This window comes from Neopsephotus bourkii, unplaced genomic scaffold (assembly GCF_033783945.1).
Source record: "Neopsephotus bourkii isolate Nb327-2 ecotype Australia unplaced genomic scaffold, CSIRO-AGI_Nbou_v1 NB_230, whole genome shotgun sequence".
Taxonomy (NCBI): domain Eukaryota; kingdom Metazoa; phylum Chordata; class Aves; order Psittaciformes; family Psittacidae; genus Neopsephotus; species Neopsephotus bourkii.
In genome coordinates, this window is record NW_026900740.1 from 1,222,528 (window position 1) to 1,240,987 (window position 18,460).

The 18,460-nt window shown below is 44.3% G+C and overlaps 3 protein-coding genes across 5 annotated transcripts; 2 read left to right on the forward strand and 1 right to left on the reverse strand.

Moving 5' to 3' along the window:
• The first annotated feature begins 100 nt into the window (after window positions 1–100).
• TMED2 (transmembrane p24 trafficking protein 2) lies at window positions 101–6,469 on the forward strand. Of its 2 annotated transcripts, XM_061344643.1 has the most exons (5): window positions 101–317; window positions 1,492–1,684; window positions 2,099–2,119; window positions 3,982–4,089; window positions 4,964–6,469. In XM_061344643.1, exons 1-5 carry the CDS (start codon window positions 138–140, stop codon window positions 5,086–5,088), a joined length of 627 nt encoding a protein of 208 aa, XP_061200627.1. In that variant the 5' UTR covers window positions 101–137; the 3' UTR covers window positions 5,089–6,469. The 2 variants fall into 2 exon arrangements, with proteins under 2 accessions (XP_061200627.1, XP_061200628.1); XM_061344644.1 differs by lacking the exon at window positions 2,099–2,119.
• Window positions 6,470–7,317: 848 nt separating this feature from the next.
• On the forward strand, window positions 7,318–14,424 carry DDX55 (DEAD-box helicase 55). 2 transcript variants are annotated; one of them, XM_061344645.1, is made up of 14 exons: window positions 7,318–7,478; window positions 7,695–7,745; window positions 7,831–7,917; window positions 8,512–8,603; window positions 8,711–8,773; window positions 9,486–9,635; window positions 10,081–10,270; window positions 10,819–10,901; window positions 11,271–11,402; window positions 11,771–11,863; window positions 12,224–12,338; window positions 12,865–13,033; window positions 13,396–13,688; window positions 14,185–14,424. In XM_061344645.1, exons 1-14 carry the CDS (start codon window positions 7,371–7,373, stop codon window positions 14,350–14,352), a joined length of 1,794 nt encoding a protein of 597 aa, XP_061200629.1. In that variant the 5' UTR covers window positions 7,318–7,370; the 3' UTR covers window positions 14,353–14,424. The 2 variants fall into 2 exon arrangements, with proteins under 2 accessions (XP_061200629.1, XP_061200630.1); XM_061344646.1 differs by lacking the exon at window positions 7,695–7,745.
• A 270-nt stretch (window positions 14,425–14,694) lies between these two features.
• On the reverse strand, window positions 14,695–18,446 carry EIF2B1 (eukaryotic translation initiation factor 2B subunit alpha). The gene is made up of 9 exons (XM_061344650.1): window positions 18,419–18,446; window positions 18,242–18,343; window positions 17,993–18,129; window positions 17,794–17,910; window positions 17,104–17,216; window positions 16,177–16,245; window positions 15,649–15,724; window positions 15,322–15,447; window positions 14,695–15,083 (listed from the first exon to the last, which is right to left on the reverse strand). Exons 1-9 carry the CDS (start codon window positions 18,429–18,431, stop codon window positions 14,928–14,930), a joined length of 909 nt encoding a protein of 302 aa, XP_061200634.1. The 5' UTR covers window positions 18,432–18,446; the 3' UTR covers window positions 14,695–14,927.
• Between the last annotated feature and the right edge of the window lie 14 nt (window positions 18,447–18,460).

Here is an 18,460-nt window from a genome sequence, read left to right on the forward strand (position 1 = left end):
CGTACGTGGCAGCGGGGCTGTGCCGGCCTATGAGCGGCGGCCCCGTGCCCCGGAAGGGGCGTGTCGGGAGCCGGAAGCTCCCCCTCCCCTGTCGCTGCCGTCGCGCCGCTCGGTGCCAGCTGCCGCTGGGCTCCGCCATGTCGCCGGTGCGGGCGGTGCTGGCGCTGCTGGCCGCCATCGCGGCCCCGGCTGCCGCCTACTTCGTCAGCATCGACGCGCACGCCGAGGAGTGCTTCCTGGAGCGGGTGCCGTCCGGCACGAAGATGGGGCTCATCTTCGAGGTGGCCGAGGGGGGCTTCCTGGACATCGACGTGGAGGTGAGGGCCCAGCGCCGCTGCTGGGCCGCGCTTGTACCCCGCCGCCTGTGATGTGGGGAGGCCGGGGCAGCGCCCGGTGTGGGGTGGACAGCGGTGGTCAATACCGTCCGGGGAGTTCCGTGTGGTCCCGGCTCGTTGTGGGGGCTCCGTGCGTGCTGACCGGGCCCCCCGCGGTGGTTCGGGCGGTCTCGGAGCAGAAGAGGAGCCGCCTAGACGGGCTGCGTTTCCTAAGGCCGCTTGTGCCGTTCCTGGCCCCAGGAATGTTGTCGGGAGGTTTCCTGCGTTGCCCGGCTCGGTGTAGACTTGTCATGTTAACCGCTTTGGCGGGAAGAACGAACAGGATTCCTGTGTATAAAAATGCGTTGCTTGTTCTGGGAGCAGCGTGTTTCCCCTTGAACCGAAAGGCGTTGTCTTTAATCGGGGTGATTGCCATCTTGAGAGCTGTAGGTAAGTCCTTTTCCTCAGTGAGGCATCAGATCAGGAGAATAGTAAATAAGGATTCCTTTCGTCTTAGTGAGCAGCAGAGTTGTTTGTTTGGGATAACTTAAAAGTGGGAGAGTTGTTGCTGGGAGTGAGTATAATGGCTTCAAAAGACACATGGCTCTAACAGGCAGGAAGAGGAAACTGAAATCCCATTCAAATGGCTCCGGTGGAAGCTCGGCAGCAGAGTTTGGCCTGATGAAATGGAAGGCTCAAAGTCGCAGTGATGCTGAGCACTCATACTCAGTGCAATAGCCCGTTTGGAATGGTCACTGCAACAGTGCACAACTATGTGCCTAAAGTAACACTACTGTGTGGGAGAACGTCTTTTCCTTCAGACATCAGCAATGAGTATTCTTCTGCAGTTGTTCCTTTAGCAAACAGCCAGGGCTGTACATAACTTGTGGTTTACTTGTTCTTGAATGCTTCTTATCTCGCCTGTGTAATCTTGGACAAGGAGAGAGGCTTTTGCGTGACTTTCTTTACCAAGAGATTTATTACAAAGAGTTATGTGCAGGAAAATGCATCACTGCCTTTGAGCTGTGGGAGGGAAAGTATGAAGAGTGCCAAACCAGATTACACATGGTGTTGGTCATTCTGACTGGGTGACTTTGGCACATGCATGCAGTGTTGTAAGGCGGTATTTCAACCCGCTGTATTTCAAATGAAACATGTGACACTTTGTTTTCCCCAGATTACAGGGCCTGATAATAAAGGAATTTATAAAGGTGATCGAGAGTCCAGTGGAAAATACACGTTTGCTGCCCACATGGATGGAACTTACAAGTTTTGCTTTAGCAACAGAATGTCCACCATGACTCCCAAGATAGTGATGTTCACTATTGATATTGGAGAAGCTCCAAAGGGGCAGGACATGGAGACAGAAGGTGAGGAAGACTTCTGGAAAGGAATTAGCTCTGGCTTGGGAGCTATTCCCTACATGCATGGCTTCTGGACTTGAGTAGGAATCTCAGAATTGCTGTTTCTTCAGGTTCTCTAGTTAGCTGTTCTGTTGCACAGCTAAAATTTGGGTGTTTAAAAACCTCATTGTATAGTTTAATGCAAAAAGTCACCAGAGAATCACTTGGCCATCTGCAGAAACTAATGCCTTCCTCCTTTAGTCTTTTCATTAGTTTCATTCTGTTTCTAGTTTGCTCAGCAGTACATAGGCTCCTACATGCCTTAGTTGAGCTCTTTGATAAATATGCCAATATAAGTTTTTTCTCTTAGCTGTGTAAATGAGTGTTTTATCTGCAGCCTTTTGTCCTGCACTTGTGTTCATCTCTTACACTTTCCTCTAGGTGGTGGAGATACCTGGGATGGTATGTGTACTGCTTTTTGAAAGCTCATTAGCATCTTGTCTTTGGCATATGTTTATTCACTAACAGCTAACGTTTGCTTTTCTCTGTAACATTGGTTTGTAGCATGAGAATGTCTTTAATAAACTACATAGAAGGTCTGATTCTGAGCAATGCTGAGCACCTGCAAGCTTCCATCAAGAGGTTTATATACTTAGCAACACTTGGGATCAGGTCCTTGAACTGTCTCTGACAGTTTGTCTTAAGGAGGTGGGAGTTTTGGGTGAAATTAAACACTGAACATCCAAGAACATTGGATATTTTAGACTGTTTGCTTTGTATTGCAAAAGTGGATGTTGAGTAATCAAGGACTTCTGGAAGCAATAAGCTTCTTTTAGGTTATGAATTATCAGTAATGTTACAAGGGGAAACACTTGAAACTTGCCATTTGCTGTACAAGAAATAAATGAATGTGGGTAACAAGTTAGAAGGGTTTATTTAGCAATCACTGGCTAGGAAGGCAGTAAAGTCTTGTTTTTTATTTTGGCAAGTAAATAACTGCATTGAGTGCTTGATATCACTTAAAAAGTAACAAATCCCTAACTTCTGATTTATTCTTTTAAAGACTCAGCTATAGCTGTTATTGAGTCTGGATTGGGCTGCTGCAAAGAACAGGAATGCAGCTTTCATTTTTAAGGCACTTCTGGAGTGTATTTTTTGGAGTGGGTTTAAGAAGTCCTTGTGAGTGTAATTTCTTCTCTTACTAATAAACTGCACTTACTGCAATGACCAGGGAAATAAGGGATTGATGATATTAGCAAAGTGAATGTGGTTTACACAACTATTTAGGGTTTAACTGTAACTTGTATGAGTGCTATTTTCTGCTCCTCTTTTTGACTGTTCCCCATGGGGTGTGTATTTTGAAGAGCTTTATTTTCAGATTGTGATCTGAAACAATTTATAAATAAAGATATAATAAGGCAGCTTCAAAGTCAGGTGTGTCCCTTCAGTGGGAAATGTGTTGGGGTTTGTGACTTCTTTTTAGGAGCTGATGGCCCAGGGCATGTTTGTGGGATGACGTCTTGAACCTGGTGCTAGAAAACTTTGGAAGTGACTTGAATAACGTAAAAGGGGACAGTTCTGTGAGCATGAATGTACTTAAAAGATCCTGTGATTGACAGGCAAATCACTAAATCTTAGCTCTCTGATCCTTCCATTTGCTGAGCTGTCTTAAGCTAGTTTTCTGTTATCGGTTTGATGTTTTCCTCCTCTTCTGCTTTCACAACACACCAGAACCTGAAGCCAGTCCTGCCCTCTGCCAGGCCCCTTTGGCATCGTTTCTGCTGAATGCTGTGCTTCAGCTAGACTGGAAGATCACAAGATGTGATATGTTGCTTCAGAAAGTGATCTCGTTTTGCCAGCATCATGATCTAAGCTAAACTCTGTCATTCCATTTTTTTTGCAAGCTTAACAACTAGGAAAAGCTGTGATGTTCAGATAATTTGCTTGGAATATGTTGGACAATATTGGCAAAATAGATACTAGTGTATGGTATTGATTTTATGTGCTCTTATGTTCCATTTTTTTGGAAGAGTATTTCTATACTGTAAATCAGTGGTCTGTACTGATTCTAAATTGTGTCTTGTGTTTTCTGGTCAGATATGGAGGAAGATGCTTCCCCACTTACTAAATACCACAGGGACATGTTAGGAGAAGTGATGCTGTGAAAACTAAACTGTTCCTTTGCTGTAAGGGTAGAAAGTTTCAGCTGTACAGACTTCATTTTTCTGCCACAGGAAATGAAGTATTACCTGTTCATAAATCCTAACAAACTGTTTTTCTATGCCAGTAACACCTTTTCTGATGCTTCTGAAATTACTCTGCAGCTCATCAGAACAAGCTAGAAGAGATGATTAATGAGTTAGCAGTGGCCATGACGGCTGTAAAGCATGAACAGGAGTACATGGAAGTTCGTGAAAGAATACATAGAGCAAGTACGTGTCTTTGGTTTCAATGCTTTCTCCACTCTCAAGTGTATTTATAGAATGTGGCTTAAAGCAAGTCCATGAAAGCTATTTCAGGAAAAGCACTTAGACCAGGTTCTGAAGGCCCTGCCCCTACAATCCTGAATGTAGCTGGTGTTGCAGTTGTCTGTAAGTTGGCTCACCCCTCATGTAATGAAGATTGTTGTGCACAATATCTTTGCCTAATTGGTGCAGATTCTCCAGCTCTTTGAATGGCATGCTCATGCAGATGTGGGCAGTGCTGGTTCCCAGGGATAGACTTTGGTTGAACTATACTGCTTCATCCTTGAAGTAGATGTGGCTCAATAACTGAGCCAGTATCTGTGTTAAATACTTCATTGAGATAGAGCAGAGCTATTGTTCTTTCCAAGTAAGGTGTGGTGAACTCCAGTCACTACTCCCACATTCTAAAATACAGCTGTGAAGTGGGACTCCAAGTGGCGCATTAGGGGAAGCCCAGGGAGAATAAAGGGCAAATATTTGTAATGTGAACACACAACATTATCCTAAAGCATTGGCCCCTCAACTTTTTGAACCTACAGATAGCTGTTTGGAAGTTACAAGCTTCTGTCTGACCTCTTTGAAGGTGGCAGAATAGAGGTGCTGCTGTCTGTGTCCAAAGCTGAGGTTGGTTAGAACATTTGCTTGCATAGTAAGCTCTTTGGAAAAACACCCTCAGCTCTCAGTCTCATCTCTAAGTCTGCAGAGTCTTTCTAGGCCACTTGCAGTGATGGGATACAAATACCTGTGGTTTATGTGCAGTGTTCTGATGACAAAATGTGTTTTAAATGTACTTTAAATGCTTTGTTACTTACTACTTGTTTTATTTCTTTTCTCCCCACAGTTAATGACAACACAAACAGCAGAGTGGTTCTTTGGTCATTCTTTGAAGCTCTTGTACTAGTTGCCATGACACTGGGACAAATCTACTATCTGAAGAGGTTTTTTGAAGTCCGAAGGGTTGTTTAAGAGTACTTTTCTGGTCCCGGATTTCAGTTCACTGTCTACCAAACATCCTGGTCACAAAAAGAGTCATTTACTTTCTGAACCCTCTTTACTGAACTGTAAAACTTACTTGCTTTTGTTCCTTCCTAGTTAAAAAAGGATTGGTTTTATATATCTTCTGTAGCATAAGCTGTGCTGAAATCTTGTCACTTAATTGGCATAACTTTTTTCACTTCAAATCTGCCTACTCTGTGTGCTAAGCAAGGTCCAAGCAAGCTGCAAATGCTGTAATCCACTGTAGTAACAAGCACCATTGATGTCTTTTCTAACTCTTTGCCCTGTTTTCATGAGTACTTGCAGTTCTATCTAAGGAAACGGTACAAGGCCCTAACATGACTGTTTTGCAACTTTGACATCTCTAACCCTGCAGTAGGTGTTAAAAATGGGAATAATCCCTTTTTTGCTTATGTAAACTGCCAAGAAGAGTGATTGGAACTTTATTCTGGTAATGAATAGAGGATGGATGACCACTTCAATCTAGTGTTCATGCCTAGTTGCTATTTAAAAGTGTCTTCAGTAACCACACTTGATGTAATCATTACATCAGGTTATTCCCAAAGTTCTAAATTAACTAGTCAATATGAAAAGATATTTTATCCTCTCATGATCGCATGTCCATCAGACGGTTTTGTTTTACTCTTTCACAGGTTTTATGTCAAAGCCAATTGCGTGCAGTGTCTTGGCAGACCATGGTTAACCCTTTGGTTTTTGCAGGCCCAAAGCTTAGATGGTTGGTGCCGATGTGGAATGCGTTCTTGTTCAGGAAACCTGGATTCCTGGTGCAAAAGGGTTAATGATTCTGGGAGTCTATTGCGATGCTATGCAGCCCTTGTCTTTAAGTTAAGGCAGCCTCTGCCCTTCTCTCACCCTGATGCTATAACTACCGGCGTGTTTTCTTTTCCAGGCACGTGTAGATTTGGTTTTGTACAAAGTTCCTTTCCTCGTTATCTGATGATTGGTTTAAAACATAAAGCAGCGTCTGACGTGGGTGCTGAGCCAGGATTACGTTGTGACTGATGTATATTAGTTGTAATCATTTTGGGGGGGGCGGGCTGGGGTCTTTTCCAGGGGGGAGCCTCTACAAGTAACACACAGCAGTTTTGTACGATTAATTTAAGATTTGTTACAGGTTTTCATGTTCCAGGTAAAGCTTTTCCAACCTCGGGCAAACACTTGCAGCAGTTCCTCAGATAAGGTGGCCCTGACACCTTAGCGCGACTGTTGTGTGCCAATATTTTTTGTGTAGAACGCGTCAAATTGAATTCAAAGGTGTACATTTAAAAATGGCTCGTGAAGGGAAATCTGACCCAGGTTCGAGAATAAACAAATTCTTTAAAAAAATAACTTTTTTTTGTTGTTGTTTATTTTTAGTTTGTGTGAAGAAGTACCTTTTAACACAAAGCTTTTGTTAAGGTTATCAGGAATTCATCCAAACTCCAGCCCGCGTTGTGGGCAGGTAGAAGAAATGGCAGCTGATTCTGAATTGACTGCTTTGCTGCTGGACTTCAAGCTGTTGTCACAGCCCTTCTGATCTCCGGCAGCAGTAATTCATAGCATCCCAGATTGGTTTGGGATGAAGGGGCCTTAAAGCTCATCCAGTTCCAAACACTGCTATGGGCACCTTCCGCTAGAGCAGCTTGCTCCAAGCCCCTGTGTCCAACCTGGCCTTGAGCACTGCCAGGGATGGGGCAGCCACAGCTTCTCTGGGCACCCTGTGCCAGCGCCTCGGCACCCTCACAGGGAAGAATTCCCTGTAATCCTTATATCTAATCTAAATCCCCCTTTTATCAGGTTCAAGCCATTCCCCTTGGCCTGTCCCTACAGGCCCTTGTCCCAAGCCCCTCTCCATCTTTCCTGCAGCCCCTTTAGGCGCTGGAGCTGCTCTAAGGTCTCCCCTTCAGGAGCCTTCTCTTCTCCAGGCTGACCCAGCCCAGCTCTCTCAGCCTGGCTCCAGAGCAGAGCTGCTCCAGCCCTCGCAGCATCTCCATGGCCTCCTCTGGCCTCGCTCCAACAGCTCCACGTCCAACCGGGATCTCCCCAGAGCGCAGTAGAGGGAGAGAATCCCTTCCCTCTGGCTCGGACGGGGCTCTCGCTGAGGTAAAACTTCCCGGTCCTGGCTGCTTACAGCGGCTGGCAGCGGAACCAATGTGCTGCGGATCGTGTTTCCGGGAGGCCCCGCCAGAGCCGGACCCCGGCGCTGAGAGGGAGCTGCCGTGCGGCGGGCACGGCGCCGGCGCCCGGCAAAGATGGAGGCGGTGACTGAGGGGAGCTGGGAGACGCTGCCGGTGGCGCTGAGCCCGGGCGTGCTGCGGGCGCTGCGGGAGCTCGGCTTCGCCCGCATGACCCCGGTGCAGGTGAGCGGCCGCTCCCCGCTGGGGAAGGGGGAACTGGGCGGCAGGGCCTGAGGGAGGGGGGTTCGGCCGCAGGTCGGAGCGCTCAGGCCTTCCCGCCAGTGGCTCCGCTGAGGTGATCCATAGCGCTCTGGGGTGCCCTGTGGGGATTCGGCCTTGCGAGACCTACTGCCGCCGTTCACCTGCTCATGTGGTGCTTCTGCGTTCTCTTTGTTTCAGTCTGCGACCATTCCACTCTTCATGAGCAATAAGGATGTCGCTGCAGAAGCGGTGGGTGATTTTTGCTGGTCGATTCGCTGTTTGTTGTAGCTTGCATTGGGCTGAGGGAAGGCTGACGCTGCTTTCCCACTCACAGGTCACGGGCAGCGGCAAAACGTTGGCGTTTGTAATCCCCATACTGGAAATTCTCCTCAGACGGGAAGAAAAACTAAAGAAAATGCAGGTAAGATGAAATTGCTCAGTCCTGGGTGTGATTTAATGGTGTGCCAGTAAGACTGGAGGTCTTCAGGGAGGGTATCACTATGGAAGATGGCACACACGTAAAGCGATGGTGTGTTCAGTGCCTGGGTGTAACAGTAACAACAAACTGCTTAAAACTTGAGTATAAATATTGGGCTGCTTTCTTGGCACTTAGCTACTTACTCGACATTATCAGAACATCAAAATGGTTATCAAAACACTTTTCTGAGCTGTTAGAAAAATGGCTTAAAGTACCGAGTACAACGAGGTACTGAAAGCAAGTCTTTGAATGCTTTTGAGTGTCCATTATAGTGTATAGAGAACTTGCACTGTTGTTGGCTGTTAAGTATCATTATTGGATTCTGCTCGTGGTGCAGAGGCATTTTGGACATTGCTGTAATGCCTTTTTCATGTATATTTTGCGTTATTCTGAATAGTTTATTGTACTTATATGAAAATATTTTGTCTAAAACTGGGATCATAATTGTGGCTCATATTTGCTTGAAAGGGAGAATTTTGTCCAAAACTTTCTTCTAGGCTGTTATTTTTTATGCATTCCTGTTGGTTTTATGTGCAGGTTGGGGCTATAATTATCACACCAACACGGGAATTGGCTATTCAGATTGATGAGGTGCTGTCGCATTTCACAAAGCACTTCCCCAGGTTCAGGTTAGTGAACTGGAGGCTTGTCACGACCACTGTTCCTTTTCCTTTGGGCTTCTGTCATTCATAAACCAGTAAAAAATGACCAGAGTCTTTCTGTTTTCTTGTTTTAGTCAGATCCTTTTAATTGGTGGTAGGAATCCCATGGAAGATGTTGAGAAGTTTAAAGAACACGGGTGAGTTGCCTGTCAGTCATTTTTGTCATTGCCTTGGAGATGTGGCTTCCTCCTTGTCTGTAGGGTTTTCAGTTAGGGTTTTGGTCCTGCTGGTGCTGAAATTTGAAGGTACTGCTTAACTATGCTGAGGAAATGATGGATTCTTTCCCTTGAGGGAGATGTGCCATCCTGAGACAATAGGAAAGGATCGTATGTGAAATGAGGGCCATTTACGTGCTGTTTGGGTGAAGGACAGCATGCAGTGTGGTGAGCTCAAAACTGTCTTCACTAAATATTTCAGTTCTTTCCTTCCTGTCGGTGTTGTACTAGCAGTAGGCTCCAGTGAGGTGGGAGTCTCTGCTGATGAATGTTTCTGAAGCTGGTGCTGATACTGAGGATGTTTTGAAGCAATTGTATTTTCTATGATGAAGCTTTTTGCACAGAGGAATCAAAGATTTCTCCCAGCTGACAGTTCCTTTCCATAGTTACTGATTATATTCTAAACTTCTATTACTACAAATGGTCGGCTTTCACTTGAGCATTGTTTCCTCTCAGCTTACTGCCTGAAAGGCACTGACATCTGAATACAGTTAGAAGTGACAAATGGAATTGTTTTATTGAAGAATGCAGTCAAGTTTTGCACAGGTTTGTGCTGTGATAATGCTGTTGGCAGCTCCCCGAAGTCCTCACCTTGCACAGTTACAAAACTGCTGCGTGTCTTGTTCACCAACAGTGGGAACATCATTGTAGCTACCCCGGGCCGCCTGGAGGATCTGTTCAGAAGAAAAGCTGATGGGCTGGATCTAGCAAGTTGTGTCAAGTCTCTTGATGTGTTGGTATTAGATGAAGCAGACAGACTTCTGGATATGGGCTTTGAAGCAAGGTATTGAAAGCATACATTCCAGTAACACTTTTGAAGTTTTAGATGAGTTCATATACAATTGACGTGAGCGTGGCCTGTGATGACCTCTAAAGTTAGATTTGTTAAGTTTTGTTCTTTTATCTCTCTTTGCTCCATAGACTAGATAAAGCTGTTGCTGGGGGGGAAGAGAATCAGAAGGAGCAGATCTTTCATGAATACAGAGTTTAAAAGTTCTTCTTTTCTGATGTATGTTAGCTTGAGTATTATTTACACATCAGAATGCCTTAAAACGCTTTAACAAATAAGCTTTGATGTCCCTTTTATCCTTCTTTCAAAGTTAGTTAGCTCAATAGAAGATTGGCACTTGATAATGAAATTTTACTTTGTAAACTCTTACTTCCAGTGATTAAACTTCTTTTTTGAGGGAAATCGTGGGACAGTTATTTCTACATGTGCTTACTTGCAGTTTAAATGCCATTCTGGACTTTTTGCCCAAGCAGAGACGGACAGGTCTGTTCTCAGCAACTCAGACTCAAGAGGTGGAGAACCTGGTGAGGGCAGGTCTCCGGAACCCTGTCCGCATCTCGGTGAAGGAGAAGGGAGTGGCAGCAAGCAACACACAGAAAACTCCAACACGCCTGCAGAACTACTACATGGTGCGAATCTCTGCTTCGTGATGGTTTCTTGGTCCCTCTCCTTTTCTCCTGGCTCTGTCCATAAGTCTTGCCCAGATAGGATCACATTAGTAGAGGAATTTGAAGTCTCCAAGATACAAAGCCTTTATAGGTTCTCCAAAGATCAATCACCAAGCTAAGGAGAAGGATCTAAATTAGCAACTGTGTGGTTTTCTGCTCTGTGAGTTTTGTTTGGCTGTTGTAACTCCAAACTAGCTGCGGCGCTGTAGTTCCTTGACCTGCTGCTAAGGAATGGGGAGAGATTTTGGCAGTTGCTGAGGGATATTTGAGATACTGCTGCGGAAGGGGTGTTGTGGCTGGGGATGGGAAGACTGGGAGCCAAATATTTGTATTTAAAACAAGATATGTAAGAGTAATATTCTGCAGGAGGAACTATGGGAGAGGTGATCCATCCGTGTTAAGAAATTACACCTGTGGTCATTTGTTAGTGCACAGTGAATGGAGGAAACGGGCAGATTGCTTTGTATTGAGTCCATTTATTTACCTCTTTTTTCTTTTGAACTGTGCAGATCTGCAAAGCAGATGAAAAATTTAATCAGTTGGTGCATTTTCTGCGGCAGCACAAACAGGAAAAACATCTGGTCTTTTTCAGGTAATTCTGGGTTTCACTGTGAGAACCCTTCGCTGTTTTAGTACTTAAATTCCAGAGCTGTGCCTTGTGTTTGCAAGGACGCAACTGTTTTAGAAGCGGCTAATTGTAATGGCTGTCTTGTACAATATGGTGCCTAAAAATAGATTGATCATTGCTTCATGTCAGGATTTGGTTGAATTTTATTAAGCAAAACATGAATTTGATATGCATTTTTAAAGGAAAGCATTAGAGATTATTATATGTTAATTATAAAAGCAATGCACATATATTATAAATAAAAATAAGCCATAGTATATATTCTAGGAAGGTCTCTGAGGCTTTAAAATGCAGCATAATCTCTTACCTTCATGTCTGTCTGTATCAACACAGCACGTGTGCCTGTGTGGAATACTATGGGAAGGCTTTGGAATCCTTAATTAAACAAGTGAAAATAATGAGCATTCATGGGAAGATGAAACACAAACGGAACAAGATTTTTACTGCATTCCGGAAGCTCCCGGGGTAAGAAAATGAGTAAGAAACGTAATTCCCAGCAGCAGCAGAACTGCTTCAAGTAACATGTGGAAACTGTCAGTCTCTGAAGTCTTCTATTGAAATGACTTTCAGCTGTGGTGGACACAATGGTGATTTAATAAGAGGACTTGTAACAGGGCATTGATTTTTCCTGGTGATGTAAATCCCATTCCTTTTCACAACGTTGTGTACAATTTTGGTTGGTGAAAGCTGCAGATACCTTGGGTATTTTGTCTCTTTTCAAAACCCACGTCTTGTTGCCCGTTCTCCAGTGTAGATGCAGAACACACAGCTGGAGGTGGGCTGGCTCTTCTCAAATGACAGATTAATGAAACCGTGCTCTTTCTTCTTCCTAGTGGCATTTTAGTTTGCACTGACGTGATGGCCCGTGGCATAGACATCCCAGAAGTACACTGGGTTTTACAGTACGACCCACCTAGCAGTGCAAGGTACAGCTTCGGGTCTTACGAACCTTCACTCAGCTTGCGGTCACGTTACTGTCTTGTTTGGATATAAATCGGGTACATGCAACAAAAGGCTCTTTTCTATGTATTTTAACTTCCATTGCTGTAATTCTCCCCACAACATGCTTAAAGCTTCACACTAATGCAGATCCCCCTTGCTTTAGCCCTAACAGTCCAATGGGACTGCTACATGTCTCTCTTACCATTTTTTACTTATTCCTCTTGGTTTAAGAGTAAAGCATACAGCACTCTGTATTTTAATTCCACAAGATTTGCCCCTCTGCTGTCTATCACTTCAAAACCAGGCTGAGGCCCTCCTGTAAAGTCCTCTCTCTGTTGTTTCAGTGCCTTCGTGCATCGGTGTGGTAGAACAGCACGGATCGGCAACGTCGGCAGCGCACTTGTGTTTTTGCTTCCCATGGAAGAGTCTTATGTTAACTTTCTCTCAATCAACCAAAAGGTTAGTAGACTTATTCTAAGGCAGGAAAGAGCAAGGGAACAGACTCACTGATAGGAGGTTAGGGTCAAAACTGTAGAACTTAGGGGGATATGCATAGGTAACGCACAATTAAGAAAGACAAGAGCGGCTTTTCTGATATATTTTAGCATACGCTCTATGCTTGATTATCATTATTTACACATGAGAATGGCTTAAAACCCTTTAACACTCTTTAACTCTGATAATTTCACGTGTTTGTGTGATTAACTGTAAACCTTCTCTGGAGCCTGCTAGTGAGAACAGAGCTTGATAAGGGTGAGATGAGCTTGTGGCCTGTCTCCAGCTGTGGTGTGTGAACTGCCCTGCTGGGGTAAGACAAGGGTGTGTGGGGCTGAATGCTGAACTCATGTCAAAGTGATCACACAGAAGGGGGCTCAGAGCTGGCTGAAGATGAGCAGGGGAAGAAGTGTGTGTTCAAAGCTTCACAGCGCGTTTTAAATCATTCCACTGAACTCCTTTGGTTTTGTGTTTCTTGTCTGGTTTTCAGTGTCCCATGCAGGAAATGAAGCCACAGACAAACGTGTTAGATCTTCTCCCCAAACTGAAGTCAATGGCTCTTGCTGACAGGGCAGTGTTTGAGAAGGGGATGAAAGCGTTTGTGTCGTACGTTCAGGCTTATGCCAAACACGAATGTAATCTCATCTTCCGAATAAAAGGTAATTCCCAGCAGGGGCTGACATCTGCTCCTGCTCTTTTCAGAACAGTATTTGGTGTGGGAAAGAACACAGTGTTACTGTCCACAAGCCTCATCTCCTGATTCCTGGTGTCAGATTTACTTCCTGCAGCATCAGATTCTGACGAAACTCCCGTTTTCCCAAGCAACTTGTTTCTCTTGTTTTAAAGAGACATAATTTATGACATAAGCATAAATAAAAGTGATTTAGTATTGTTACTACTATCAAGTCTAGAATGCAAACAATACAGTAAGATAATGTTTGCAGTTTTCTAATTGTGACTTGCTAAGTTAAGCTGTCTTTACCCAGTGGGAAACTGACTTTATAAATCCTTACTTTCACAGATCTGGATTTTGCAAGTCTTGCCAAAGGTTTTGCATTGTTAAAAATGCCAAAGATGCCTGAACTAAGAGGAAAATGTTTTCCAGACTTTACTCCAGTCACTGTTAATACAGACTCCATTTCATTTAAGGATAAAAATAGAGAAAAACAGAGACAAAAGCAATTAGAACAACAAAGAAAAGACAGAGAGGAAAATGGAGGGAAAAAGAAATTCATCAAGAACAAAGCCTGGTCAAAGCAGAAAGCCAAGAGGGAGAAGAAAAAGAAAGTAACAGCTAAAAGGAAGCATGAAGAGGTAAATTGTGTCCGTTCTATTGAACTGCCTGTGATCACTGCAGCATAGGGACATACTTCCCATGGCAGAGCAGCCGGGGATCTTAGTTTGATGTAGCTGAAGAATGTAAAGTAACATTTTAGGACCCTGACAGGCAAACCTTATAAAAGAGAAGCTTCTTAAAGGCAAACACTAAAACAACTTCTCAGCACTCTGATGCTGATCAGTAATGCTGCCTGCAGAGGTAGCATAGCTTTTTCTTTCTGTAAGGTCCAGCAGTATGGCACAATGGTGGACAGTACTTGCTTTGGGGGTTTAATTTGCGTTTTTCAATTCTCAACAAGAAAAACTGAGAAACCTAACGGTGGTTTCCTAGGTATAAATCAAATATTGTTTCCTACTTGGATAGTTCTGGCGTATCAGAGTTGTAAACTTTATTGTGTTCAGCTGTATGGAATGAAAACCTCTTGGTGTGTGTTTAGTGTTGCTTAATTTGTTGGTTTTCACCTGCCAACAGGGCTCTGATATTGAAGATGAGGATATGGAGGAGTTGCTGAATGACACAAGACTCTTGAAAAGATTAAAAAAGGGAAAAATCAGTGAAGAAGAATTTGAGAAGAGACTAACAAGCAGCCAGAGTAGGCTCAAAGCAGGAACTGTTGTTGACTTAGAGTCTGAAGGTTGACAGTTTCTCTAACCATGCTTTTACATTAAAATACTGCCTATTTCAATAAAACTGGATCTTTATAACAAAACAGTGATGCAGAGAACGGAATTGATCTAATTTCTTCGTAAGAGACCTGGAGCCCACAAGGACAAAGAGAGAAGCCTGTAGTTAAGAACACAGCTAAGAGAACTGCTCTCGCATGGTGTGGCCAAAGCTGCAGGTTGCCATTAGCAGCCTCGTGCCTGTTTTCACTTTGCTTTTTTCAGGTATGTACCCCAGAGCAGTAAGTAGCAGCACACCTCACAGTGAGGCTGAATCCACCTTAAGGTGTTTTATTTTACAGTATCAAAATACTCCACCCATCTTTCAAATAATTTATTTTAGATCTTTAGAAGCTGTAGTAACTTTCTTTTTCAACAGTGGTCCACCTATATATAACATGTTGCTTTAAAAACTCAAGAAGGCCAATAATTACATTAATCCTTATGATGTCCTCTCCGTAACTGTGTCCATTTAACTTGTATCATCCTCCGAGTTCTTACAACTGTGACAGTCATTGAAGATGATGCATCCTGTACATAGAGTCCTCTTTGTTACAGATAGAGTTTAATAAGTTCATCACTGACAGCTGAGGGAGTTAACACACCGAGGTCTGTAAACAGTAATGTAATGAGTGATGGTGATGTGTAGTCAATCCACGGATGCTCCTCTGTTAGGTTCTGATTTGTTTTCAGAGTGTCTGCTTTGTACTAGAAGGAAATGGAGACAGTTGGAAATTAAAACCTCTCTGGGGCAAGAGTGGTGCTGTAGTCCCAAGCAGATGTTTGTGGTAAAACTGAAGGAAGTCAGTTGCTTTAAAATGAGGCACGGGCTGGTGCCACCTTGGTCTCAGCTGTTGTATCTTACGTATAAAGAACAACTGGTAGTGCTGAAGTGTGTTACCTGTTTTTAGCCCCTTGGCTAAGAAGTAATTTGGATTTCTCTTACCTTAAACTTATCTGGGACATCCTGCTGATTCAGAGGGAAAAGCCTCACAAACTTGAAACTTTCAGCTACCACATAAAACGGCTTATTCTGTGCTTTGGCACACACAGCAATTTGATTAGTGCCAATCTGTGGAGACAGAGGGAAAATGACACTGCAGGCTCAGTGCTAGTGTGACATAATACTGGCCAGTTTCCAACCATAAATAGATGGTTACTGGATAATGTCCAAACAGAAGAGTTTTTTCAGAAAGCCCTGAATTCTTCAAAGAAATCAAACTTTAAAAGTCTGGAGTTTACAGAACAATGTAATAATCCCACAACCTCCTACCTTGTTGATAATGCCACCACTTTCAACTACTCCTTCAGCACCAACTAACACCAGGTCCACTTTCTCCATAATGTAGCTGTTCAAAGGGAGGGAAGAAATCCAATACTTACTGGGTAATATGACAAGTGCCTCATTGAATTGAGCTTCCGATTTATTATAGTTCTTTCTTATGTTTTGGACTTATACTGAGCAGTGGTCATTTATCAAATAGCTTAAGAAACCCTCAAATGATAATGTGTGCAAATGAGGGAAAAAGTAGCAGCTCAGTTCTTTTTCTACAAGTGTCCACAAGGTCTACACTCAGGTCTGACTCCTTTTGTCACTCTGACATGCAAACATCAAATACTTGCTTTGTAGCAGACATGTTCTCCTAATGGTGCACCTAAAGGTGTAACTTGTTCAACTTGTTTGATGACTGTGACAAACCAAGTCATCACTTCTGTGATTTGGACAAGCTTCTAGGAAACTTACATCTAACACTCTCAAAATTATGCTGAAAAATAGTAAGATTTAATGATCAGACTTTACCCAACTGCAGCATCCAGAATCACAGTCACGGGAATGTTCAGCTTTCTCAGGGCTTTTGCCATTTTTTGCCTATGAAAAAAACAATGTTTGAAGCTTAGAAGCCTTTTCTTTAAAGACAATGCTAGAAAAATATTGTCTGAAGGCCTGAAACCCTTGACTGCCTATGTTCTCTTGCTGGTAGTTTTGGTTTATGATGTATCTTCTAATAGAAAATCAGTTATTGTGTAGAAATTGAAACAAAGAGATTAGAACAAACCCACTCAAAGTAAAGAAAGTTTGTTTTACCAGTCAGGAATTACAGCTCCAGAAAGATGAGTCAGGGAGCTATTAAGATGACAGAGTACCTGAGCTGCCTCAGCTTGTCCATCAACAGGGTATTTAAGAAACGAGACATAAAGCATGGGCTGCAGTGCTAGGAGCTTTTACAGTGAAGCTGGAGAGTCTATGTACTTTGACTGAACATCTTTGTTAGCAACATGCATTACGCAGCATGCAGGATTTACTACTTCACTCACACAACCATGTGTGCTTTGAAGAGGGAAGGCCTGCTTTCCTGCTATCACTAATATACTTTATTTAGGATCTTCAGATGACATTGCTAGCTGAACGTTTTACTTTGCTATGATTATTTTAGCCTACTTTTGAAGCAGCCCACTAGAAATCAGTTGTCTCCCATCTCCCAAGGAGGTTGCCTGGTACTGACTGAAAGTTTGTAAAGCTCTGAGGAAAACCCAGATAATGTTGTAATTGGAACATTTAGTATGGGAATCATTTGCCAATATTGGGGTTGTTTTCACTTGTCCAGAATAATGTGTTACTGGTGATGGTTACCATTCAAAATGCTGCAGACAGGCCTAGCAGCTTAAGGTCTAGCAGACTTGATGGTAGCTGTTAACCAAGATAAAACCCAAAAGAATGAGTACTCACCCTGCTTGATCTGGCTGTGACTCGGTGACATAAACGCTGAATCGCTTCTTTGCCTCAACAGCTGCTTCTAACACTCTGAGGACCACTCTAGAGTAGGCATGTGTCAATATTCGCTGTCAGAAAACAAAAAGACACCACTTTCTGTTGAGCTTTAAGAAGCCCTTGTGCTAATGGTGGCATGGCTTTTACTTCACACAGGTGACCATCAATGTTAAATAATAATGCCTGTCACATGTATTCTACAAATCATAGCATAGAAAACTACCCTATGAGCTGCACTGTATGTGGCCAGCCCTGATGGAGTGATGATTGAGTATTTTAAATTGAAACGTGAAGCTGTGACTCCTCAGCATCTCTTAGAGGTAGAACAAGATAGATCTGGATTGCATGGAAAGTGAAGGGGCAGGGGAAAGATCATAGAATCACAGCAGGGTTTAGGTTGAAAGGGACCTTAAAGCTCATCCATTTCCAACCACCTGTCACAGGGACATCTTTCACTAAACCAGGTTGCTCCAAGCCCTGTCCAACCTGGCCTCGAACACTGCCAGGTATGGATATCACAGCTATGTACCTGCAGAAGCCACCACTAGCCAATGCTGCTGTTAACAATAACCTTCACTCTCCTCCCCTTTTGTTTTCCATTGCTGCAAGAACACCAAAACAAGAGTGACCCTGGCTCTGCCTACTCACAGCACCATCTCTGATGAAAGGATGACACAGCTTGGCGATTTTATTCCGAGAGGCAGACACTTTCGTCAGGAAGATCTCCCCGCGCTCGATCATGATTTCCTTGCACTTGGAGTAGTCCTGGAAAATACAACGCTAGCTGCTGCGGGGCTGTGGTCCCCCATGCAGGCAGCACGGCGGGACAGGCGGCAGCCACCCTTACCGAATACTCCAGGGAGGTGAGGCTGATGAAGCGGAGGAAGAGCTCCCCACCGGAGGACACGGCCACCGAGGAGTCCACCCGGGACAGGGTGTCGATGGCAGCCAGGAGGCTGCTCCGCAGGCCCTGGATGGTCTCCCCTGCGGACAAGCAGCGATGCCCGGTGAGAACCCCACCGACACGGGCCTCGCTGCGGGGAGACTCGGGGCAGGGCCGGTACCCTGGAGCTGGGGTGGGGGGAGCCGGACCCACCTCGGTCCTGCTTGAGGAAGCCCAGCAGGGCGCGGATGGCGGCCACGGCAGAGGCGACATCGGGGTCGTCCCTCAGCTGCGCCCTGAAGGTCTCGATCAAGTCTGTAGGGAGCGGGGCGCGTCAGTGACCTCCCCGCCTTGCCCTGCCCCGCCCCGCCTGCACCCCGCTCCCGTTACCGTTCGTGCTCATGGTCGTTCCGTTCCGTTCCCCTACCCGCC